The 26,304-nt window shown below is 36.2% G+C and overlaps 1 protein-coding gene across 1 annotated transcript in view; it reads left to right on the forward strand.

Moving 5' to 3' along the window:
• ANKRD30B (ankyrin repeat domain 30B) overlaps positions 1-26,304 on the forward strand; it is a 104,966-nt gene that overhangs the window by 39,927 nt on the left and 38,735 nt on the right. Inside the window, exons 16-28 of the mRNA XM_055364182.2 lie at positions 3,928-4,018; positions 8,744-8,772; positions 8,866-8,938; positions 10,184-10,212; positions 10,306-10,378; positions 13,317-13,378; positions 14,835-14,925; positions 19,657-19,685; positions 19,778-19,850; positions 21,093-21,121; positions 21,215-21,287; positions 24,228-24,289; positions 25,746-25,836. Of these exons, the coding sequence (XP_055220157.2) occupies positions 3,928-4,018; positions 8,744-8,772; positions 8,866-8,938; positions 10,184-10,212; positions 10,306-10,378; positions 13,317-13,378; positions 14,835-14,925; positions 19,657-19,685; positions 19,778-19,850; positions 21,093-21,121; positions 21,215-21,287; positions 24,228-24,289; positions 25,746-25,836 (805 nt within the window). The remainder of the gene's footprint in view (positions 1-3,927; positions 4,019-8,743; positions 8,773-8,865; positions 8,939-10,183; positions 10,213-10,305; positions 10,379-13,316; positions 13,379-14,834; positions 14,926-19,656; positions 19,686-19,777; positions 19,851-21,092; positions 21,122-21,214; positions 21,288-24,227; positions 24,290-25,745; positions 25,837-26,304) is intronic.

Genomic DNA, 26,304 nt, shown 5'->3' on the forward strand with positions numbered 1-26,304 from the left:
TAACTGGATTCATGGAGAGACACTTTAAACTGCAGTATTGCAAAAGTTGGGACCTGAAAAGTTAATGCCTGGGACTTGAACGTATTGACATATCTTATTGTTCAGTATAGATCTGAGGGGACATTTCAGGAGAAAGAAAAGCATGAGGAATAGGAAACCTTGTGGGAATATAATAACAAGAGTATTGGTTGAGCAGTCTATTGAAAAATATAAATTATATTTTCACAAATAGAACTCCTTGAGTCACTTTATGGCAGTCAAGCTGCAGCAGCATGAGTGTGAAATAATAGTGATGTGTTTTAAGGTGCAACTGTGGAAAGACATAGAAAGTATCTGACCTCTTAGAAACAAGCAGCTGCTGCCTGATGGTAACAGCAAAGGGTTGAAGTCGATAGACAAGTAGATTTTATCTGATTTTTTATTAGACAAAAACACTTTAATACCTGTTTGCTTTCATTTAGACATGACATAATTTTTTTCTTACTGCATTTACATTCTATTCAAGCACTTTTTCCATCATCATAAATTTTGTCAAAAACATGTTGCTTATTTTAAGCCCCTGTTTACTGAAATAAAGCAGCTTTTTCAGCATTCTGTGCATACGCTATATGACAGACTCTAAAAGTTCAAGACAGACATCATTTTTAACACTAAACAGTTCTATGACCATGAATATTTTAAATGTTTAATGCTGTATGTGTCATGGCAAGTAGAAAATGTATTGTATTTTGTTTGAAATGTCATATTTATTTTTGATGAGGACTACAATATAAGTTAGATATTTTTAAGAGAGATACTTTTTGAAATATGCACGTGTGAATTTTTTCATGAACATGATTTGTTTTTCCTGCTCAGTAACCAAGTTAATGGCCACATGAATGTAAAGATAAGCTTGATGTAGAGAGAGTTATGTGAGGTTTTCTTTTATTTTCTTTTATTATTATTATACTTTAAGTTTTAGGGTACATGTGCACAATGTGCAGGTTAGTTACATATGTATACGTGTGCCATGCTGGTGTGCTCCACCCATTAACTCGTCATTTAGCATTAGTTATATCTCCTAATGCTATCCCTCCCCCCCCCACAACAGTCCCCAGAGTGTGATGTTCCCCTTCCCATGTCCATGTGTTCTCATTGTTCAATTCCCACCTCTGAGTGAGAATATGCGGTGGTTGTTTTTTTGTTGTTGCAATAGTTTACTGAGAATGATGATTTCCAATTTCATCCATGTCCCTAAAAGGACATGAACTCATCATTTTTTTATGGCTGCATAGTAATCCATGGTGTATATGTACCACATTTTCTTAATCCAGTCTATCATTGTTGGACATTTGGGTTGGTTCCAAGTCTTTGCTATTGTGAATAGTGCCACAATAAACATACGTGTGCATGTGTCTTTATAGCAGCATGATTTATAGTCCTTTGGGTATATACCCAGTAATGGGATGACTGGGTCAAATGCTATTTCTAGCTCTAGATCCCTGAGGAATCGCCACACTGACTTCCACAATGGTTGAACTAGTTTCCAGTCCCACCAACAGTGTAAAAGTGTTCCTATTTCTCCACATCCTCTCCAGCACCTGTTGTTTCCTGACTTTTTGATGATTGCCATTCTAACTGGTGTGAGATGGTATCTCATTGTGGTTTGATTTGCATTTCTCTGATGGCCAATGATAGTGAGCATTTTATCATGTGTTTCTTGGCTGCATAAATGTCTTCTTTTGAGAAGTGTCTGTTCATGTCCTTCGTCCACTTTTTGATGGGGTTGTTTTTTTCTTGTAAATTTGTTTGAGCTCATTGTAGATTCTGGATATTAGCCCTTCGTCAGAAGAGTAGGTTGCAAAAATGTTCTCCCATTTTGTAGGTTGCCTGTTCACTCTGATGGTAGTTTCTTTTGCTGTTCAGAAGCTCTTTAGTTTAATGAGATCCCATTTGTCAATTTTGGCTTTTGTTGCCATTGCTTTTGGTGTTTTAGACATGAAGTCCTTGCCCATGCCTATGTCCTGAATGGTAATGCCTAGGTTTTCTTCTAGGGTTTTTATGGTTTTAAGTCTAACGTTTAAGTCTTTAATCCATCTTGAATTACTTTTTGTATAAGATGTAAGGAAGGGATCCAGTTTCAGCTTTCTCCTTATGGCTAGCCACTTTTCCCAGCACCATTTATTAAATAGGGAATCCTTTCCCCATTGCTTGTTTTTCTCAGGTTTTTCAAAGATCAGATAGTTCTAGATATGCGCCATTATTTCTGAGGGCTGTGTTCTGTTCCATTGATCTATATCTCTGTTTTGGTAACAGTACCACGCTGCTTTGGTCACTGAAGCCTTGTAGTATAGTTTGAAGTCAGGTAGTGTGATGCCTACAGCTTTGTTCTTTTGGCTTAGGATTGACTTGGAGATGCAGGCTCTTTTTTGGTTCCATATGAACTTTAAAGTAGTTTTTTCCAATTCTGTGAAGAAAGTCATTGGTAGCTTAATGGGGATGGCACTGAATCTATAAATTACTTGGGCAGTATGGCCATTTTCATGATATTCATTCTTCCTACCCATGAGCATGGAATGTTCTTCCATTTGTTTGTATCCTCTTTTATTTCATTGAGCAGTGGTTTGTAGTTCTCCTTGAAGAGGTCCTTCATGTCCCTTCTAAGTTGGATTCCTAGGTATTTCATTCTCTTTGAAGCAATTGTGAATGGGAGTTCACTCAGGATTTGGCTCTCTGTTTGTCTGTTATTGGTGTGTAAGAATGCTTGTGATTTTTTACATTGATTTTGTATCCTGAGATTTTGCTGAAGCTGCTTATCAGCTTAAGGAGATTTTGGGCTGAGACAATGGGGTTTTCTAGATATACAATCATGTCATCTGCAAATAGGGACAATTTGACTTCCTCTTTTCCTAATTGAATACCCTTTATTTCCTTCTCCTGTCTAAATGCCCTGGCCAGAACTTCCAACAGTATGTTGATTAGGAGTGCTAAGAGAGGGCATCTCTGTCTTGTGCCAGTTTTCAAAGGGAATGCTTCCAGTTTTTGCCCATTCAGTATGATATTGGCTGTGGGTTTGTCATAGATAGCTCTTATTATTTTGAGATACGTCCCATCAATACCTAATTTATTGAGAGTTTTTAGCATGAAGGGTTGTTGAATTTTGTCAAAGGCCTTTTCGGCATCTATTGAGATAATCATGTGGTTTTTGTCTTTGGTTCTGTTTATATGCTGGATTACATTTATTGATTTGCGTATATTGAACCAGCCTTGCATCCCAGGGATGAAGCCCACTTGATCATGGTGGATAAGCTTTTTGATGTGCTGCTGGATTCGGTTTGCCAGTATTTTATTGAGGATTTTTGCATCAATGTTCATCAAGGATATTGGTCTAAAATTCTCTTTTTTTTGTTGTGTCTCTGCCTGGCTTTGGTATCAGGATGATGCTGGCCTCATAAAATGAGTTAGGGAGGATTCCCTCTTTTTCTATTGATTGGAATAGTTTCAGAAGGAATGGTACCAGTTCCTCCTTGTACCTCTGGAAGAATTCGGCTGTAAATCCATCTGGTCCTGGACTCTTTTTGGTTGGTAAGCTATTGATTATTGCCACAATTTCAGAGCCTGTTATTGGTCTATTCAGAGATTCAACTTCTTCCTGGTTTAGTCTTGGGAGGGTGTATGTGTTGAGGAATTTATCCATTTCTTCTAGATTTTCTAGTTTATTTGTGTAGAGGTGTTTATAGTATTCTCTGATGGCAGTTTGTATTTCTGTGGGATTGATGGTGATTTCTATCAAAATGTTTTGATTTTCTATACGTGTGTGCTCTTAAGTCGAATTGTTTGCAAACTAGGAAATTCTGTTTTTAAAAAAGATTTTAGTTAGGAAATTTTGATACTCTTCATTACTAGCATTTTTTCATTGAAATTCTTTATTGATATTACTTTTAACAGAGTCCCTGTGAGACTGTTTCACGGAAGGATGTGTATTTACCCAAAGCTACACATCAAAAAGAATTCGATACCTTAAATGGAAAATTAGAAGGTAAGAACCATATTTTATTTAAAAAGTCATTTGACCAAATATTTATCTAAACTGATGAGGAAGGATATCCTCTAATAGATGAAGAAAATTACCTCCTTAATTCAAAGCATGGAAAAAAGAGAAGTGAAATGGTGATGAGTTATACGTCTTATCAGGTGTTGGCAACAGAGTATATTGAGAGTACTGAAAAGGAACTGAATTATTAGTTTGAATTCAAGGTATTCCAAGAGCTGAGGAAAATGAGAAAATAAGAAAGGAGAAAGTAGTAAAAGAGGAAATGAAGATCGAGAAAGACAGAGAGTATAGACAGGACGGGAAGGAACAAGAGGCAGGTTTATATAATGGAGGATGGTAAAATGAAATGATTCTTTAGGAAAAGATCGGGTGTGGTTAGAAATTTGGGAAGAATATAAAGTGACTTTCTAGTGCCAAAACATACCAGAGAATTACAGCAAAAATATTCTGACTCTTCCTGTCTTTCTCACTGGTGGGAAGCCATTAGGGATGGAAGCAGCTGACCATGGAGAGCTGTGTTCTATTTGCAATAGTTGAGAATAAGCATATATGCACGGCCACACATGTATATAATTCGTCATATACACTCCGTATAGACCATAAGTTTTCAAACTTTAGAAAATCATCTGAAAACCTTGTTAACAATTCACACTGTGATTCAGCCGACTAGGGATTCTGCATTTTTAGTAAGTTGTCAGGTGATGCTGATGCTGGTGGTCCTTGGACCTTGCTCTGAGTAGCAAGATGAGAGACCTTTGTGGGAAAAAATGTGGAAGAAGGGCCATTGGGTAGAAGGTCAGGACAGAAAAGGGTCAGGAGAAAGCATTATGGTGCTCCTATTTTTGAGTATGTTTTTAGTTAGGGGAGAAGAAGAAAGGGGCAATGGAATAGAAATTGTAGATGGAAGATACTACTGCTAAACAAAGAAAAAGGAAAGAGTGTGTGTTGAATGGGAAGAAACAAGAGCACAAGTCTAGAGATTAGTTTTGCTAAAGAAGAGAGATTATGAGGCAGGAAGCAGGGGACAAGAGAGAAGCCAGCTAGATTATTTTGGATTTTGTATGAAGGAAAATGGAGTGAATACACTTCGGAAGCATTTAGAATACTTTTTACTGCAGAATATTAGAGTGTGGGTGCTCCAGAGACTATTGGACTCTTGAGGATTACTAGAATTTGACTAAACCTCAGTGACTCATTAATTTTCTTTATTACTATGAGGCATCAAATATATATATATATGTATATATTTTGTTGATATTCACAATTTGAATAACATATACTAGAATGTAAGAACCTTGGCTTTATTTTTAAGGAAGCAAATTGTGTTGGTAAAATTGCCATTTTATAAAACCTCATTAGCGAATAACATGATATACCAAACCAAACTAATTTTAAAAACCATAATTCTGAATTTATGACTTGAATACTTAAATTGTTGTTATTCATAGGTATTTTACTGATTTTAACCTAGAAAATTTTGTTAATATTTAATGTCTGTTGCAACTAAATTTATAACAAATACATCACTATTGAGGGCTAATTAAATTTGCTGTTCCTGATGAGGTTTGTACATCTTCCTCCATGAGTTGATCAAGAAATATTGAGATGGCAAAGACAGAAATTACAAAAATGTTGGATACTATTGTAGAATACGGGTATGAAAATCAATGAATATTTATATTTAGTATTACGCTCCAAGTATATATCCAAGCTGATCAATTCATAACACTTTCACTGATGAGATGTCAAATCTACATTCAGCTGAACTCTCATCCGAACTGTGCACTTTCTCAATGACAGGACATATTAAAGAACATCATGAATATTTGTAATGTAATGATACAAATTATTATAATGTGTTGCATTAAAGACACATGGTGTAGCACTCTATGTTCAGCTTTTGCATTTATTTTCTCAGTGTCATGATTTGCTCCTCTGATTCAAGATCACTTATCTCCTCATCACTCAGCGTATACGTATTGGCATTAACATTTTTGCAAAAATCATATATAAATGGGTGTACAATGTTCTTGTCATTCTACAGGAACTTTTTATTTTTTGTTCAGCGATTAGCTTGTTTTTCATTTATTTTAAGATTTCAGGCCAGGCGTGGTGACTTATGCCTGTAATCCCAGCACTTTCGGAGGCCGAGGCGGGCGGATCACGAGGTCAGGAGATCCAGACCATCCTAGCTAACACGGTGCAACCCCATCTCTCATAAAAATACAAAAAATTAGCCAGGAGTGGCGGTGGGTGCCTGTAGTCCCAGCCACTCAGGAGGTTGAGGCAGGAGAATGGCCTGAACCCGGGAGGTGGAGCTTGTGTTCTGCTCAGATCTCGACACTGCACTCCAGCCTGGGCGACAGGGCGAGACACAGACAAAAGAAAAAAAAAAAAACCATAGTGTGCATTTTTACTTTCCACCACATTTAATTAGACTCTCTTCATGGTGACTAAAAAGCATCATAATAATTATAGATGTCAGCAAGCCTTTGTTTAACTGTATGTCCTACTTCACGCTATATTAGAAATTAAAAGTGAAGTAATTAAAATGCAAGGACGCATAGCCATACATTTCAATAGCCATTACAAATGTGGCTCACTAATCTTTAGAGCCATGCCATGTGACCTGTCCTGACTCTAAAAAACTCCAGTGTACCCCTTTATAAAAAAAAAGTAATTTAAAAAAATAACGAAGATAGTATTTCCCTGCTTGCTTCCTCTGCATCGATTTTGAACTTCAGGGATAATCAGATCACAATTTAGAACCAGAGTTTTCAACTATAAATAGGATTCCTAAATGCCAAGTGATAAACGGTTCGTTGATGATAAGATAGCTCTGAATGTTTCATCTCTGCGCGTTTTGCTTTTTTATCTTGTCTTAGAAAGGTCAAAGCCAGCTATTTTCTTCATAAAGGAAAATATTTTGGTTACATATTCATTTCCTATCTCATGACACTCTGCTTTCTTTGCACTTAGTGAGGATGTACATTTATCATATTTTTACCTAAAACAAGCAGATGAATTAATGGTATCATTTCCTATATATGAATTTCTGAGGTTTCTTCAGTGCTTCAGAAGTAAAGTTTAAAGATATTAATGAATCGAGAACGATCTTCTCATCGTAATTAAAGCGGGTTTTTATTTAAAGTGTATTGAATACAATTTTAAGCACTTTTTTTCTAAAACACATACCTGCAACACGGTCATGCATATTTAGCCTTAAAATGCTTGGACATAAATTTTGTGTGTTTTAGACAGTTTATATCCCTGAAGTGTCTTCATTATTGATCAATCAACTCTCAAAGGAAACAACATATATACTTGATATGTCTAAATATATTAAAGTGTGTCTTACTGAAAAATAACAAAGTAGAGAAAAATGAGAGATTAAGCATGTTGTATTCATATTATTTGATGAAAGGAGATATATTTCTATGTCAAAGAAATGTCTGTTTTTTCTTGAAGCTAAGCTTTCTATAAAAGCTTTTTCATAACAGTGGCTTAACAACTCACATGGCATAACAAATAGAATTAGTTTTAGCAACAAAGCAATTGTAGAATTCATTCCTTGAACAATAAAACTGTTATTTTCAATAACCATTACTCTAACATTGAAATATGCAGGTTAATGATATGTAAAATGTCTCTGGAAATTGACGTCCAGTTTTTGATACTTTCATATCAGGTGTTTTTTCTTTTGTTGAGACAGAGTCTCGCTCTGTCATCCAGGCTGGAGTGCAGTGGCATGATCTTGACACACTGCCAACTGGGCCTCCTGGGTTCAAGTGATTCTCACAGCTCCGGCTCCCAAGTAGCTGGGGTTACAGGCATATGCCACCATACCTAGATGATTTTTGTATTTTTTGTGGAGACAGGGTTTCGCTATTTAGGCCAGGCTGCTTTGGAACTCCTGGCCTTGAGAGATCCGCCCTCTTTGGGCTTCCAAGGTTCTGGAGTTACAGGCATGAGACACGGCACCTGGACTGTATTAGTTTGTTGATGGGTGTGCTTTCACTTTTCTGCATAAGTGGATCAGGAAATTTTGGGAGGACTAAACCAGAAAACCCCATAAATGTAAAAATACTCCTATTTCACAGAGGTTCAAAAATAAATATATTTATAAACTTTTATTCTATAAGTAGATATTTATGCTGATAAATTTAGAACATCCTCTGCAATGATAAGTAAATTGTACCTTTGAATTCTCATCGCAGCTTTGCAATTCTTTAATTACAGGACAAATTGAAGAACATAATAGCTACTTGCAGTATATTGACATAAGAGATTCTGATGTGTTTCCTTAACAATATGCCATAGCATTCTTCCACTAGCTAGGACTTTTTTTTTTTTTTTTGGCAGGGGGTCATGACTTGGTCATCTTACTAAATTCAACTTCTTTCCCTATACGGCAGATTAATCTTACTGGTATTAGGATTTTTCTAATTTAGTTATTGTCAGTTGAAATATATTTTGATTGTTGAAATATCCATAGCAAGTTTGATGAAGTTTATTTTTTAAATTTTCTTAAGTATATTTCTGTCCCGTTGGCATGTTAACAAATAAAAACGCCCAAAAGACCCCAAAAGCTAGTGTAATCCCTTTTCAATCCAAGCATGAGGATTCATCTTCATATTCACATTGTACGAATGCTTGGTAGGCTTTGTCAGGCTTGCATATAATCAATTATATATGTCCCTTTACTTTTAGAGTCTCCTGTTAAAGATGGTCTTCTGAAGGTAATAACTTTCATATTGCTATCTTGAATACTAACTACATATTTTAGGAAGCATATATTATGTATTAATTTTTGTGTTTCCAAACCCATTTAGCCTACCTGTGGAAGGAAAGTTTCTCTTCCAAATAAAGCCTTAGAATTAAAGGACAGAGAAACACTCAAAGCAGGTAAATTTTGTAATTTAACTTTTAATCTGGAATTAAGAATATTAAACTATTTGAAATGCCGAGAGGCTTTTATTCCCAATGTTGTTTTCTTTTGAAAATTTGATGGGAAAATTTGATACAAATAATGCCAATGTTTGCATTTATGTTTGAGAAAATGCCATTTACAAGCATAAGATTTAGAGATTAACAAAAAATTCAGCTTTGCCTCATGTGGCTATCTGTCCAGCAGCCTGCAATGCAACGGGGCCTTGTCTTTGTTCCCAGGTGGATCGGCAGGTTGAGACATAATAGACAGAGACAAGATAGTGAAAGCTGGGTCCAGGGGAATCACCACCTTGTCGTCCCATAGTGCCAACAATTCACTGGATATACCCGCATTTATTATTAAGTTTAGTGAGGGTGGGGGTGGGTTAATGAGGGATTTAGGGTCATTTGATTATGAGGTGAGATGGTCACATGGGGATGAAGTAATTCTGTAACTAACATCTCTATGCAGAAATACAGTACACAGGGATAAGGATTTACAATATAGTGTGTGCATCGGTAATTTCTAACAAAGCCTTAAAACAGAAATGCAGACTTTCCATAACCTATGATTAGCAAGATATTAATCAGCAGTAACAGTTGCAGCAAAAGCTGGTTCCAAACAATCCATAGAAACAGGATGTGAAGCTAGACAACTGGGTAGACCAGAAATTCTCAGAAGAGAGTATGCCTTAACCCTAAAGAGGCCTAGAAGAGCCGTGGCAAGATGAGGGCAGTCATAGCACTATCTTATCCATATGGACAGGCACCCCCCCATGCATCTGTTTATAGGCTCTCCACAAGGGTAGCATTCCATTCCCAGAGCTATGAACATATGCCTTTCTGGGATGGGAATCTTGGTGACGTGAAACCTCCCTGACTGCACATCCATTCACAGGCTCTCTGCAGGGGGAAGCACATCACGTGCTGTTGGCTCATTCTGGCAGTCGAACCTGGCATTGTCTTTACACAATCCTGCATGCAGTTTTGTATTTACAATAATCAGGAGCATTGCATCTTTTATTCCATAGCAATAGTTTCAGGGGGTCTCCCTACAGTTGGCATGTTAACAAACACAATAACCCAAAAGACCCCAAAACCTAGTGTAATCCCTTTCCAATCCAAGCATGAGGATTCATCTTCATATTCACACTGTATGAACGTTTGGTAGGCTTTGTCAGGCTTCCATATAATCAACTACATCTGTCCCTTTTCTTTTAGAGTCTCCTGATAAAGATGGTCTTCTGAAGGTAATAGCTTTTATATTTCTATCTTGAGTATTACCTACATATTTTATGAAGTATACATTATATGTTAATTTTTGTGTTTCCAAACCCATTTAGCCTACCTGTGGAAGGAAAGTTTCTCTTCCAAATAAAGCTTTAGAATTGAAGGACAGAGAAACATTCAAAGCAGGTAAATTTTGTAATTTAAATTTTACTCTGGAATTAAGAATATTAAACTATTTGAAATGCTGAGAGCCTTTTATTCCCAATGTTGTTTTCTTTAGAAAATTTGATGGGAAAATTTGATAAAATAATGGCAACGTTAGTATTCATATTTGAGAAAATGCCATTTACAAGCATAAGAATTAGGGATTTAGAAAAAAATTCTGCTTTACTTCATGTGGTTCTTCTTTAATATCCCGATAGTGTAAAGTTTCCAATTTGCAATTTCTGTACGTGCTCGGTTTTAAGGCAGGTGAATTTTGAAACTGTGAAATATTTTCAGTGGTTCAAATGCTGATTGGAATTCTGATCTTTATTTTGAGGAAAGTTTCAGTTGCTGACGTGACAGTTGTGAGTGTTGTCACTCAGAGAATCTAAAGAAAATCAGTTTCTTGTTTTTCTGATTAGGTGACTGAGTGTGTGTGTGCGTGTGTGTGACATATAATTTTTAAAAATCACTACTTGATGACTCTTTGCTAGACACACTGTTTTAGCAGTGTGACTAAAGCTTTTGGCCTTGGTGTCTTTTTATGCTACTGTAATTAATTGCCTAGAGGTACAAAACAGCCTGAATTAATTTTTGTTGTCATTCCCATGCATGTTTAAATCATGTTACAACAGGCTGTGCACGGTGGCGCATGCCTGTAATCCTGGCATTTTAGGAGACCAAGGTGGGCAGATTACTTAAGGTCAGGAGTCGCAGACGAGCCTGGTCAACACAGTGAAACCCCATCGCTACTAAAAATAACAAACAATAGCCGGTTGTGGTGGTGGGTGCCCGTAATCTCAGCTATTCTGGAGGCTGAGGCAGGAGAATCGCTTGAACCCATGAGGCAGAAGTTGCAGTGAGCCAAGCTTGTGCCACTTTAGCCTGAGTGACAGAGTGAGACTCCATCTCAAAAAGCAAACAAACAACCATAAATTCACAACATATGTGTGTGGTTCTGACTATGTGTAGAATTTGTTTTCACGTCTTAAATTTTCTTTTTTTTTTAAATTTTGATATGGCGTCTCGCTGCCTCGCCTCGCCCGTTTCGTAGTCTCGCCCAGGCTGGAGAGCAGTGGTGTGATCTTGGCGCACTGCAAGCTCCACCTCCCGGGTTCACGCCATTCTCCTGCCTGGGCCTCCCAAGTAGCTGGGAATCCAGGCGCCCACCACAACGCCTGGCTCATTCTTTGTATTTTTAGTAGAAACGGGGTTTCACCATGTTAGCCAGGATGGTCTCGACCTGCTGACCTTGTAATCCACCCACCTCGGCCTCCTAAAGTGCTTGGATTAGAGGCGTGAGCCACCGCGCCCGGCCCAGAGTCTTTTTACACTAGTACCATTTATTGCCTGGAAGTAACCAATATTCTAAACTACTTTTTTACAGTATTCTTATGCATGTTTAAACATTTTCCAACATGTGTACGTGGTCATATTTAATACGTAAAATTTTTTTCAACTTCTAATGCATACGTGGTTGTACAGTGTAATTTTTGGCAACATTCTGTTTTGATCAGCATTATAATTTTTAGAGACATCCATAAAGGACACAATTAACTGTCTTTTTAAATATCAGATTGTTTATAAAATTCCATTAAGTACACAATTATTATGCTGATAAATAATGAATAAAAATGAAAACATGAAAATTTCAGAGTCTTTAAGTTAGTTATATCTGCTGACTTTTTAGTTGTGAGAAATTAAAACTAAAATATTTAAAGTATTTCCTTGTGCAATCATACATTCCACTAACAATTCGAACTGCGACCCACAGATTATTAGAGCTATGGTACTGCAACACATTAGATCTCTGAAACGATCCAGGGTACACTTCTAAACATGAGTGAAAATGGTGGCATACCAAAGTATGATTTTAGTTTCTTGGTCCCTCTGCATGAAATGTGAACTTTAGGGATGCTGAGATCACACGTTAAATTTACTTTTAAAAACCAGATAACACAGTTGATGGATGTCAAATGATAAACGTACCTTTAACGATGATACAGTCTTTTAGGCTTTAGTTGTGCATGTTTGCTTTTTTCTTTAACCTGATTCAAATAGTTGTAATGTGTACTTTTGGTTGATAAAGAAAGCTGAACGTTATTTTTGGTATAAATTCATTTTCTGTCTCATTGGCCTGAGAGCTCCTCAAGTCTTGTGTGGGCCTTGATTTTATCCTATAACATGTGGGGATGTGAGATTACTTAGGGCAATTATTTTTTCCTATACATTTCTGACGTTTCTCCTAGTTGTCACAAGCTGACTCTGAAGACATTGTTGAGTTAGGGAAGAACTATGTCATTGTAATTAAAGCAGTCCTTAATTTATATGCAATAAAAGTTTTTTAAGCTTATCTTCCTAAAACATATAGACACCCAAAACACACCCAATATACTGTCATGGCATATTGAAATGTAAAAGTGTTGGACATATAGTTTACTAACATCAGAAAGTTAATATCCCTAAAAAATCTTGTTCGTTGATAAATCATCTTTTTTGAAGAACTGTGTAATAGAGATTGCAGAGTCAATCAAACTAAGTAATACTAGAAAATAAAAATTTACAAAGAAGTGAGAGATGATAGGTAATTAAAGTTTTCTGAATGAACAGCAAGTATAGGACACACTGTGTTTCACGGGAGAAGAGGATATGACTGCTTTGTGAAGAAATAATTCTACGAGTTAGTCAAATTTCTATTTTTCTGCATTGTAACGAATGATATAATGTTAATTTTCCGATTTTTTTAGATTTCAATTCTAACGGATTGACTATAGAAGTAGTGATTGTGATCAACAAAAAGAATATACGGGCTACAGAGGAAAAACTGCAGATTCGTGAATGAAAGTAGATTTATATATGTTTTTAAAGTTTATAGTAGAGAAATGTTCTCATGAATGTATCTGTGATTAACCTTTTATAGCTCAGATGTTCCCATCAGAATCCAAACAAAAGGACGATGAAGAACATTCTTGGGATTTTGAGGTACTGTGTATTATTAATTTTCTTTAATACTAGTATTGCATGATACAAAAACATAAAAGCAGAGCCTTAGACTTCATTTTCTCACCTCTGCATATGTCACTCCCAAATTATTTTCGATATTTTTCAGAATACGCTTAATAGAGGATCTATGTGCTAAGTAGATGACTGCTTCATAGTGAAATTCTGCTAATTTGTAGGCTTAATTTAAGAAGCCGGTGTGGTATAGTGTAAAAAATAAGGCTTAGAAGTCACTAGAAATTCACATGGGATCTGAAGCAAGTTTGTCTAAAAGCGAAAGAATTACACTGAGTCCAGCTGTGGGCAAATTTATGATTCTGTGGTGTATCTAGATGTGCAAAAGTTCTAACTGGATTCATAGAGAGACAGTTTAAACTGCAGTATTGTAAAAGTTGGGACCTGAAAAGTTAATGCCTGGGACTTGAATGTATTGACATTTCTGTATTGTTCAGTATAGATCTGAGGGGACATTTCAGGAGAAAGAGGAGCATGAGGACTAGGAAACCTTGTGGGACTACAGTAACAAGAGTATTGGTTGAGTAATCTTTTGAAAAATATAAATTATTTTCACAAGTAGAACTCCTCGAGTCCCTTTGTGGCAGGCAGTCAAGCTGCAGCAGCATGAGCGTGAAATAATAGTGATGTATTTTAAGGTCACAACTGTGGAAAGACATAGAAAATATCTGACCTCTTAGAAACAAGCAGCTGCTGCCTGGTGGTAAGAGCAAAGGGTGGAAGTCAGTAGACAAGTAGATTTTATCTGATTTGTCGTCAGACAAAAAGACTTTAATATTTGTTGGCTTTCATTTAGACATGACATAATTTCTTTTCTTACCACATTTACATTCTCTTCAAGCACTTTTTCTATCAGCATAAATTTTGTCAAAAACATGTTGCTTGTTTTAAGCCCCTGTTTACCAAAATAAAGCAGCTTTTTAAACATTCCGTGCATGCATTATATGACAGACTCTAAAAGTTCTCTTCACGGCATGCATCATTTTTAACACTAAACAATTCTATGATCATGAATATTTTAAATGTTTAATGCAGTACATGTTATGGCTAGTAGCAAGTGTATTGTATTTTGTTTGAAATGGCATATTTACTTTTAATGAGGACTACAACACAAGTTAGATATTTTTAAGAGAGTTACTTTCTGAAATATGCACGAGTGAATTGTTTCGTGAGTGTGATTTGTTTTTCCTGCTCAGTAACCAAGTTAATAGCCTCATGAACGTAAAGGTAAGTTGATGTGGAGAGTGTTATGTGAGGTTTTCTATCAGAATGTTTTGGGTTTCAACACATGTCTGCTCTTAAGTCGAATTGCTTGTAAAGTAGGAAACTGTGTTTTTAAAAAAGATTTTAGTTAGAAACTTTTGATACTCTTCATTATTGGGATTTCTCCATTGAAATCATTTATTGATATTACTTTTAACAGAGTTTCCTTGAGACTCTCTTACAGAATGATGTGTGTTTACCCAAGGCTACACATCAAAAAGAATTCGATACCTTAAGTGGAAAATTAGAAGGTAAGAACCATATTTTATTTAAAAAGTCGTTTGACCAAATGTTTCTCTGAACTGATGAGGAAGGATATCCCCTAATAGCTGAAGAAAATTACCTCCTGAATGCAAAGCATGGAAACAAAGAGAAGTGAAATGGTGATAAGTTATACGTCTTATCATGTGTTGACCGCAGACTACATTGAGAGTGCTGGAAAGGAACTGAATTATTAGTTTGAATTCAAGGTATTCCAAGAGCTGAGGAAAATGAGAAAATAAGAAAGGAGAAAGTAGTAAAAGAGGAAATGAAGATCGAGAAAGACAGAGAGTACAGAGAGGACGGGAAGGAACAAGAGGCAGGTTTATATAATGGAGGATGGTAAAATGAAATGATTCTTTAGGAAAAGATCGGGTGTGGTTAGAAATTTGGGAAGAATATAAAGTGACTTTCTAGTGCCAAAACATACCAGAGAATTACAGCAAAAATATTCTGACTCTTCCTGTCTTTCTTACTGGTGGGAAGCCATTAGGGATGGAAGCAGCTGACCATGGAGAGCTGTGTTCTATTTGCAATAGTTGAGAATAAGCATATATGCACGGCCACACATGTATATAATTCGTCATATACACTCCGTATAGACCATAAGTTTTCAAACTTTAGAAAATCATCTGAAAACCTTGTTAACAATTCACACTGTGATTCAGCCAACTAGGGATTCTGCATTTTTAGTAAGTTGTCAGGTGATGCTGATGCTGGTGGTCCTTGGACCTTGCTCTGAGTAGCAAGATGAGAGACCTTTGTGGGAAAAAATGTGGAAGAAGGGCCATTGGGTAGAAGGTCAGAACAGAAAAGGGTCAGGAGAAAGCATTATGGTGCTCCTATTTTTGAGTATGTTTTTAGTTAGGGGAGAAGAAGAAAGGGGCAATGGAATAGAAATTGTAGATGGAAGATACTACTGCTAAACAAAGAAAAAGGAAAGAGTGTGTGTTGAATGGGAGGAATCAAGAGCACAAGTCTAGAGATTAGTTTTGCTAAAGAAGAGAGATTATGAGGCAGGAAGCAGGGGACAAGAGAGAAGCCAGCTAGATTATTTTGGATTTTGTATGAAGGAAAATGGAGTGAACTCACTTCGGAAGCATTTAGAATATTTTTACTGCAGAATGTTAGAGTGTGGGTGCTCCAGAGACTATCGGAATCATGAGGATTACTAGAACAGGACTAAACCTCAGTGACTCATTAATTTTCTTTATTACTATGAGGCATCAAATATATATATATATGTATATATTTTGTTGATATTCACAATTTGAATAAGACATACTTGAATGTAAGAACCTTGGCTTTATTTTTAAGGAAGCAAATTGTGTTGGTAAAATTGCCATTTTATAAAACCTCATTAGCAAATAACATGATATACCAAACCAGACTAATTTTAAAAACCATAATTCTGAATTTATGACTTGAATACTTAAATTGTTGTTATTCGTAGCTATTTTACTGATTTTAACCTAGAAAATTTTGTTAATATTTAATAAGTCTGTTGCAACTAAATTTATAACAAATACATCACTATTGAGGGCTAATTAAATTTGCTGTTCCTGATGAGGTTTGTACATCTTCCTCCATGAGTTGATCAAGAAATATTGAGATGGCAAAGACAGAAATTACAAAAATGTTGGATACTCTTGTAGCATACGGGTATGAAAATCAATGAATATTTATATTTAGTATTACGCTCCAAGTATATATCCAAGCTGATCAATTCATAACACTTTCACTGATGAGATGTCAAGTCTACATTCAGCTGAACTCTCATCCGAACTGTGTACTTTCTCAATGACAGGACATATTAAAGAACATGATGAATATTTGTAATGATATAAATTATTATAATGTGTTGCATTAAAGACACATGGTGTAGCACTCTATGTTCAGCTTTTGCATTTATTTTCTCAGTGTCATGATTTGCTCCTCTGATTCAAGATCACTTATCTCCTCATCACTCAGCGTATACGTATTGGCATTAACATTTTTTGCAAAAATCATATATAAATGGGTGTACAATGTTCTTGTCATTCTACAGGAACTTTTTATTTTTTGTTCAGCGATTAGCTTGTTTTTCATTTATTTAAAGATTTCAGGCCAGGTGTGGTGACTCACGCCTGTAATCCCAGCACTTTGGGAGGCCGAGGCGGGCGGATCACGAGGTCAGGAGATCCAGACCATCCTGGCTAACACGGTGAAACCCCATCTCTAATAAAAATACAAAAAATTAGCCGGGCGTGGCGGTGGGTGCCTGTAGTCCCAGCCACTCAGGAGGTTGAGGCAGGAGAATGGCCTGAACCCGGGAGGTGGAGCTCACACTCATCCGAGATCTCAACACTGCACTCCAGCCTGGGTGACAGGGCGAGACATTGCCAAAAAAAGAAAAAAAGAAAAAAAAAACTCATAGTGTGCATTTTTACTTTCCACCACATTTAATTAGACTCTCTTCATGGTGACTAAAAAGCATCATAATAATTACAGATGTCAGCAAGCCTTTGTTTAAGTGTATGTCCTACTTCACGCTATATTAGAAATTAAAAGTGAAGTAATTAAAATGCAAGGATGCACAGCCATACATTTCAATAGCCATTACAAATGTGGCTCACTAATTTTTAGAGCCATGCCATGTGACCTGTCCTGACTCTAAAAAACTCCAGTGTACCCCTTTATAAAAAGAAAGTAATTTAAAAAAATAACGAAAGTAGTATTTCCCTGCTTGCTTCCTCTGCATGGATTTTGAACTTCAGGGATAATCAGATCACAGTTTAGAACCAGAGTTTTCAACCATACATAGGATTCCTAAATGCCAAGTGATAAACGGTTCGTTGATGATGAGATAGCTCTGAATGTTTCATCTCTGCGTGTTTTGCTTTTTTATCTTGTCTTAGAAAGGTCAAAGCCAGCTATTTTCTTCATAAAGGAAAATATTTTGGTTACATATTCATTTCCTATCTCATGACACTCTGCTTTCTTTGCACTTAGTGAGGATGTACATTTATCATATTTTTACCTAAAACAAGCAGATGAATTAATGGTATCATTTCCTATATATGAATTTCTGAGGTTTCTTCAGTGCTTCAGAAGTAAAGTTTAAAGATATTAATGAATCGAGAACGACCTTCTCATCGTAATTAAAGCGGGTTTTTATTTAAAGTGTATTGAATACAATTTTAAGCACTTTTTTTCTAAAACACATACCTGCAACACGGTCATGCATATTTAGCCTTAAAATGCTTGGACATAAATTTTGTGTGTTTTAGACAGTTTATATCCCCTGAAGTGTCTTCATTACTGATCAATCAACTCCAAAGGAAACAACATATATACTTGACATGTCTAAATATATTAAAGTGTGTCTTACTGAAAAATAACAAAGTAGAGAAAAATGAGAGATTAAGCATGTTGTATTCATATTATTTGATGAAAGGAGATATATTTCTATGTCAAAGAAATGTCTGTTTTTTCTTGAAGCTAACCTTTCTATAAAAGCTTTTTCATAACAGTGGTTTAACAACTCGCGTGGTATAACAAATAGAATTAGTTTTAGCAAAACAAAGCAATTGTAGAATTCATTCCTTGAACAATAAAACTGTTATTTTCAATAACCATTATTCTATCATTGAAATATGCAGGTTAATGATATGTAAAATGTCTCTGGAAATTGACGTCTAGTTTTTGATACTTTCATATCAGGTGTTTTTTCTTTTGTTGAGACAGAGTCTCGCTCTGTCATCCAGGCTGGAGTGCAGTGGCATGATCTTGACACACTGCCACCTGGGCCTCCTGGGTTCAAGTGATTCTCACAGCTCCGGCTCCCAAGTAGCTGAGGTTACAGGCATGTGCCACCATACCTGGATGATTTTTGTATTTTTTGTGGAGACAGGGTTTTGCTATTTTGGCCAGGCTGCTTTGGAACTCCTGGCCTTGAGAGATCCGCCCTCTTTGGGCTTCCAAGGTTCTGGAGTTACAGGCATGAGCCATGGCACCTGGACTGTATTAGTTTGTTGATGGGTGTGCTTTGACTTTTCTGTATAAGTGGATCAGGAAATTTTGAGAGGACTAAACCGGAGAACCCCATAAATGTAAAAATACTCCTATATCACAGAGGATCAAAAATAAATATATTCATAAACTTTTATTCTATAAGTAGATATTTATGCTGATAAATTTAGAACATCCTCTGCAATGATAAGTAAATTGTACCTTTGAATTCTCTTCGCAGCTTTGCAATTCTTAAATTACAGGACAAATTGAAGAACATAATAGCTACTTGCAGTATATTGACATAAGAGATTCTGATGTGTTTCCTTAACAATATGTCATAGCATTCTACCATTACCTAGGACTTTTTTTTTTTTTGGCGGGGGGTCATGACTTGGTCATCTTAATAAATTCAACTTCTTTCCCTACACGGCAGATTAATCTTACTGGTATTAGGATTTTTCTACTTTAGTTTTTGTCAGTTGAAATATATTTTGACTGTTGAAATCTTCATAGCAAGCTTGATGAAATTTATTTTTTAAATTTTCTTAAGTATATTTCTGTCCCGTTGGCATGTTAACAAATACAAAAATCCAAAAGACCCCAAAACCTAGTGTAATCCCTTTTCAATTCAAGCATGAGGATTCATCTTCATATTCACATTGTACGAATGCCTGGTAGGCTTTGTCAGGCTTGCATATAATCAGTTATATATGTCCCTTTTCTTTTAGAGTCTCCTGATAAAGATGGTCTTCTGAAGGTAATTACTTTTATATTTCTATCTTGAATATGAACTACATATTTTTGAAGTATACATTATCTATTAATTTTTGTGTTTCCAAACCCATTTAGCCTACCTGTGGAAGGAAAGTTTCTCTTCCAAATAAAGCCTTAGAATTAAAGGACAGAGAAACACTCAAAGCAGGTAAATTTTGTAATTTAAATTTTAATCTGGAATTAAGAATATTAAACTATTTGAAATGCTGAGAGCCTTTTATTCCCAATGTTGTTTTCTTTAGAAAATTGGGTGGGAAAATTTGATACAAATAATGCAAATGTTAGTATTTATGTTTGAGAAAATGTCATTTAGAAGCATAAGATTTAGAGATAAAAAAAATTCAGCTTTGCCTCATGTGGATATCTGTCCAGCAGCCTGCAATGCAACGGGGCCTTGTCTTTGTTCCCAGGTGGATCGGCAGGTTGAGAAATAATAGACACAGACAAGATAGTGAAAGCTGGGTCCAGGGGAATCACAGCCTTGTGTTCCCGTGGTGCCAACAATTCACTGGATATACCCGCATTTACTATTAAGTTTAGTGAGGATGGAGGTGGGTTAATGAGGGATTTAGGGTCATTTGATTATGAGGTGAGATGGTCACATGGGGGTGAAGTAATTCTTTAACTAACATCTGTGTGCAGAAATACAGTACACAGGGATAAGAATTTACAATATAGTGTGTGCATCGGTAATTTCTAACAGAGCCTTAAAAAAGAAACCCAGTCTTTCCATAACCTATGATTAGCAAGATATTAATCAGCAGTAACAGTTGCAGCAAAAGCTGGTTACAAACAATCCATAGAAACACGATGTGAAGCTAGACAACTGGTTAGACCAGAAATTCTCAGAAGGGAGTATGTCTTAACCCTAAAGAGGCCTAGAAGAGCCGTGGCAAGATGAGGGCAGTCATAGCACTATCTTATCCATATGGACAGGCGCCCCCGGTGCGTCCGTTTATAGGCTCTCCACAAGGGTAGCATACCATTCCCAGATCTATGAACATATGCCTTTCTGGGATAGGAATCTTGGTGATGTGAAACCTCCCTGACTGCACATCCATTCACAGGCTCTCTGCAGGGGGAAGCACATCACGCGCTGTTGGCTCATTCTGGCAGTCCAACCTGGCATTGTCTTTACACAATCCTGCATGCAATTTTGTATTTACAATAATCAGGAGCATTGCATCTTTCATTCCATAGCAATAGTTTCAGGGAGTCTTCCTACAGTTGACGTGTTAAAAAATACAATAACCCAAAAGACCCCAAAACCTAGTGTAATCACTTTTCAATCCAAGCATGAGGATTCATCTTCATATTCACACTGTATGAACGTTTGGTAGGCTTTGTCAGGCTTGCATATAATCAATTATATATGTCCCTTTTCTTTTAGAATCTCCTGATAAAGATGGTCTTCTGAAGGTAATAACTTTTATATTTTTATCTTGAATATTAACTACTTATTTTATGAAGTATACATTATCTATTAATTTTTGTGTTTCCAAACCCATTTAGCCTACCTGTGGAAGGAAAGTTTCTCTTCCAAATAAAGCCTTAGAATTAAAGGACGGAGAAACATTCAAAGCAGGTAAACTTTGTAATTTAAATTTTACTCTGGAATTAAGAATATTAAACTCTTTGAAATGCTGAGAGCCTTTTATTCCCAATGTTGTTTTCCTTTGAAAATTTGATGGGAAAATTTGATACAAATAATGCCAATGTTAGTATTTATGTTTGAGAAAATGCCATTTAGAAGCATAAGAATTAGGGATTTAGAAAAAAATTCTGCTTTGCGTCATGTGGTTCTTCTTTAATATCCCGATAGTGTAAAGTTTCCAATTTGCAATTTCTGTACGTGCTCGGTTTTAAGGCAGGTGATTTTTGAAACTGTGAAATATTTTCAGTGGTTCAAATGCTGATTGGAATTCTGATCTTTACTTTGAGGAAAGTTTCACCTGCTGACGTGACAGTTGTGAGTGTTGTCACTCTGAGAATCTGAAGAAAATCAGTTTCTTGTTTTTCTGATTAGGTGACTGAGTGTGTGTGTGCGTGTGTGTGACATATAATTTTTAAAAATCACTACTTGATGACTCTTTGCTAGACACACTGTTTTAGCAGTGTGACTCTAAAGCTTTTGGCCTTGGTGTCTTTTTATGCTACTGTAATTAATTGCCTAGAGGTACAAAACAGCCTGAATTAATTTTTGTTGTCATTCCCATGCATGTTTAAATCATGTTACAACAGGCTGTGCACGGTGGCGCATGCCTGTAATCCTGGCATTTTAGGAGACCAAGGTGGGCAGATTACTTAAGGTCAGGAGTCGCAGACGAGCCTGGTCAACACAGTGAAACCCCATCGCTACTAAAAATAACAAACAATAGCCGGTTGTGGTGGTGGGTGCCCGTAATCTCAGCTATTCTGGAGGCTGAGGCAGGAGAATCGCTTGAACCCATGAGGCAGAAGTTGCAGTGAGCCAAGCTTGTGCCACTTTAGCCTGAGTGACAGAGTGAGACTCCATCTCAAAAAGCAAACAAACAACCATAAATTCACAACATATGTGTGTGGTTCTGACTATGTGTAGAATTTGTTTTCACGTCTTAAATTTTCTTTTTTTTTTAAATTTTGATATGGCGTCTCGCTGCCTCGCCTCGCCCGTTTCGTAGTCTCGCCCAGGCTGGAGAGCAGTGGTGTGATCTTGGCGCACTGCAAGCTCCACCTCCCGGGTTCACGCCATTCTCCTGCCTGGGCCTCCCAAGTAGCTGGGAATCCAGGCGCCCACCACAACGCCTGGCTCATTCTTTGTATTTTTAGTAGAAACGGGGTTTCACCATGTTAGCCAGGATGGTCTCGACCTGCTGACCTTGTAATCCACCCACCTCGGCCTCCTAAAGTGCTTGGATTAGAGGCGTGAGCCACCGCGCCCGGCCCAGAGTCTTTTTACACTAGTACCATTTATTGCCTGGAAGTAACCAATATTCTAAACTACTTTTTTACAGTATTCTTATGCATGTTTAAACATTTTCCAACATGTGTACGTGGTCATATTTAATACGTAAAATTTTTTTCAACTTCTAATGCATACGTGGTTGTACAGTGTAATTTTTGGCAACATTCTGTTTTGATCAGCATTATAATTTTTAGAGACGTCCATAAAGGACACAATTAACTGTCTTTTTAAATATCAGATTGTTTATAAAATTCCATTAAGTACACAATTATTATGCTGATAAATAATGAATAAAAATGAAAACATGAAAATTTCAGAGTCTTTAAGTTAGTTATATCTGCTGACTTTTTAGTTGTGAGAAATTAAAACTAAAATATTTAAAGTATTTCCTTGTGCAATCATACATTCCACTAACAATTCGAACTGCGACCCACAGATTATTAGAGCTATGGTACTGCAACACATTAGATCTCTGAAACGATCCAGGGTACACTTCTAAACATGAGTGAAAATGGTGGCATACCAAAGTATGATTTTAGTTTCTTGGTCCCTCTGCATGAAATGTGAACTTTAGGGATGCTGAGATCACACGTTAAATTTACTTTTAAAAACCAGATACACAGTTGACGGATGTCAAATGATAAACGTACCTTTAACGATGATACAGTCTTTTAGGCTTTAGTTGTGCATGTTTGCTTTTTTCTTTAACCTGATTCAAATAGTTGTAATGTGTACTTTTGGTTGATAAAGAAAGCTGAACGTTATTTTTGGTATAAATTCATTTTCTGTCTCATTGGCCTGAGAGCTCCTCAAGTCTTGTGTGGGCCTTGATTTTATCCTATAACATGTGGGGATGTGAGATTACTTAGGGCAATTATTTTTTCCTATACATTTCTGACGTTTCTCCTAGTTGTCACAAGCTGACTCTGAAGACATTGTTGAGTTAGGGAAGAACTATGTCATTGTAATTAAAGCAGTCCTTAATTTATATGCAATAAAAGTTTTTTAAGCTTATCTTCCTAAAACATATAGACACCCAAAACACACCCAATATACTGTCATGGCATATTGAAATGTAAAAGTGTTGGACATATAGTTTACTAACATCAGAAAGTTAATATCCCTAAAAAATCTTGTTCGTTGATAAATCATCTTTTTTGAAGAACTGTGTAATAGAGATTGCAGAGTCAATCAAACTAAGTAATACTAGAAAATAAAAATTTACAAAGAAGTGAGAGATGATAGGTAATTAAAGTTTTCTGAATGAACAGCAAGTATAGGACACACTGTGTTTCACGGGAGAAGAGGATATGACTGCTTTGTGAAGAAATAATTCTACGAGTTAATCAAATTTCTATTTTTCTGCATTGTAACGAATGATATAATGTTAATTTTCCGATTTTTTTAGATTTCAATTCTAACGGATTGACTATAGAATTAGTGATTGTGATCAACAAAAAGAATATACGGGCTACAGAGGAAAAACTGCAGATTCGTGAATGAAAGTAGATTTATATATGTTTTTAAAGTTTATAGTAGAGAAATGTCCTCATGAATGAATCTGTGATTAACCTTTTATAGCTCAGATGTTCCCATCAGAATCCAAACAAAAGGACGATGAAGAACATTCTTGGGATTTTGAGGTACTGTGTATTATTAATTTTCTTTAATACTAGTATTGCATGATACAAAAACATAAAAGCAGAGCCTTAGACTTCATTTTCTCACCTCTGCATATGTCACTCCCAAATTATTTTCGATATTTTTCAGAATACGCTTAATAGAGGATCTATGTGCTAAGTAGATGACTGCTTCATAGTGAAATTCTGCTAATTTGTAGGCTTAATTTAAGAAGCCGGTGTGGTATAGTGTAAAAAATAAGGCTTAGAAGTCACTAGAAATTCACATGGGATCTGAAGCAAGTTTGTCTAAAAGCGAAAGAATTACACTGAGTCCAGCTGTGGGCAAATTTATGATTCTGTGGTGTATCTAGATGTGCAAAAGTTCTAACTGGATTCATAGAGAGACAGTTTAAACTGCAGTATTGTAAAAGTTGGGACCTGAAAAGTTAATGCCTGGGACTTGAATGTATTGACATTTCTGTATTGTTCAGTATAGATCTGAGGGGACATTTCAGGAGAAAGAGGAGCATGAGGACTAGGAAACCTTGTGGGACTACAGTAACAAGAGTATTGGTTGAGTAATCTTTTGAAAAATATAAATTATTTTCACAAGTAGAACTCCTCGAGTCCCTTTGTGGCAGGCAGTCAAGCTGCAGCAGCATGAGCGTGAAATAATAGTGATGTATTTTAAGGTCACAACTGTGGAAAGACATAGAAAATATCTGACCTCTTAGAAACAAGCAGCTGCTGCCTGGTGGTAAGAGCAAAGGGTGGAAGTCAGTAGACAAGTAGATTTTATCTGATTTGTCGTCAGACAAAAAGACTTTAATATTTGTTGGCTTTCATTTAGACATGACATAATTTCTTTTCTTACCACATTTACATTCTCTTCAAGCACTTTTTCTATCAGCATAAATTTTGTCAAAAACATGTTGCTTGTTTTAAGCCCCTGTTTACCAAAATAAAGCAGCTTTTTAAACATTCCGTGCATGCATTATATGACAGACTCTAAAAGTTCTCTTCACGGCATGCATCATTTTTAACACTAAACAATTCTATGATCATGAATATTTTAAATGTTTAATGCAGTACGTGTTATGGCTAGTAGCAAGTGTATTGTATTTTGTTTGAAATGGCATATTTACTTTTAATGAGGACTACAACACAAGTTAGATATTTTTAAGAGAGTTACTTTCTGAAATATGCACGAGTGAATTGTTTCGTGAGTGTGATTTGTTTTTCCTGCTCAGTAACCAAGTTAATAGCCTCATGAACGTAAAGGTAAGTTGATGTGGAGAGTGTTATGTGAGGTTTTCTATCAGAATGTTTTGGGTTTCAACACATGTCTGCTCTTAAGTCGAATTGCTTGTAAAGTAGGAAACTGTGTTTTTAAAAAAGATTTTAGTTAGGAAGTTTTGATACTCTTCATTATTGGGATTTCTCCATTGAAATCATTTATTGATATTACTTTTAACAGAGTTTCCTTGAGACTCTCTTACAGAATGATGTGTGTTTACCCAAGGCTACACATCAAAAAGAATTCGATACCTTAAGTGGAAAATTAGAAGGTAAGAACCATATTTTATTTAAAAAGTCATTTGACCAAATGTTTCTCTGAACTGATGAGGAAGGATATCCCCTAATAGCTGAAGAAAATTACCTCCTGAATGCAAAGCATGGAAACAAAGAGAAGTGAAATGGTGATAAGTTATACATCTTATCATGTGTTGACCGCAGACTACATTGAGAGTGCTGGAAAGGAACTGAATTATTAGTTTGAATTCAAGGTATTCCAAGAGCTGAGGAAAATGAGAAAATAAGAAAGGAGAAAGTAGTAAAAGAGGAAATGAAGATCGAGAAAGACAGAGAGTACAGAGAGGACGGGAAGGAACAAGAGGCAGGTTTATATAATGGAGGATGGTAAAATGAAATGATTCTTTAGGAAAAGATCGGGTGTGGTTAGAAATTTGGGAAGAATATAAAGTGACTTTCTAGTGCCAAAACATACCAGAGAATTACAGCAAAAATATTCTGAC

This window comes from Gorilla gorilla, chromosome 16 (assembly GCF_029281585.2).
Source record: "Gorilla gorilla gorilla isolate KB3781 chromosome 16, NHGRI_mGorGor1-v2.1_pri, whole genome shotgun sequence".
Lineage (NCBI taxonomy): Eukaryota > Metazoa > Chordata > Mammalia > Primates > Hominidae > Gorilla > Gorilla gorilla.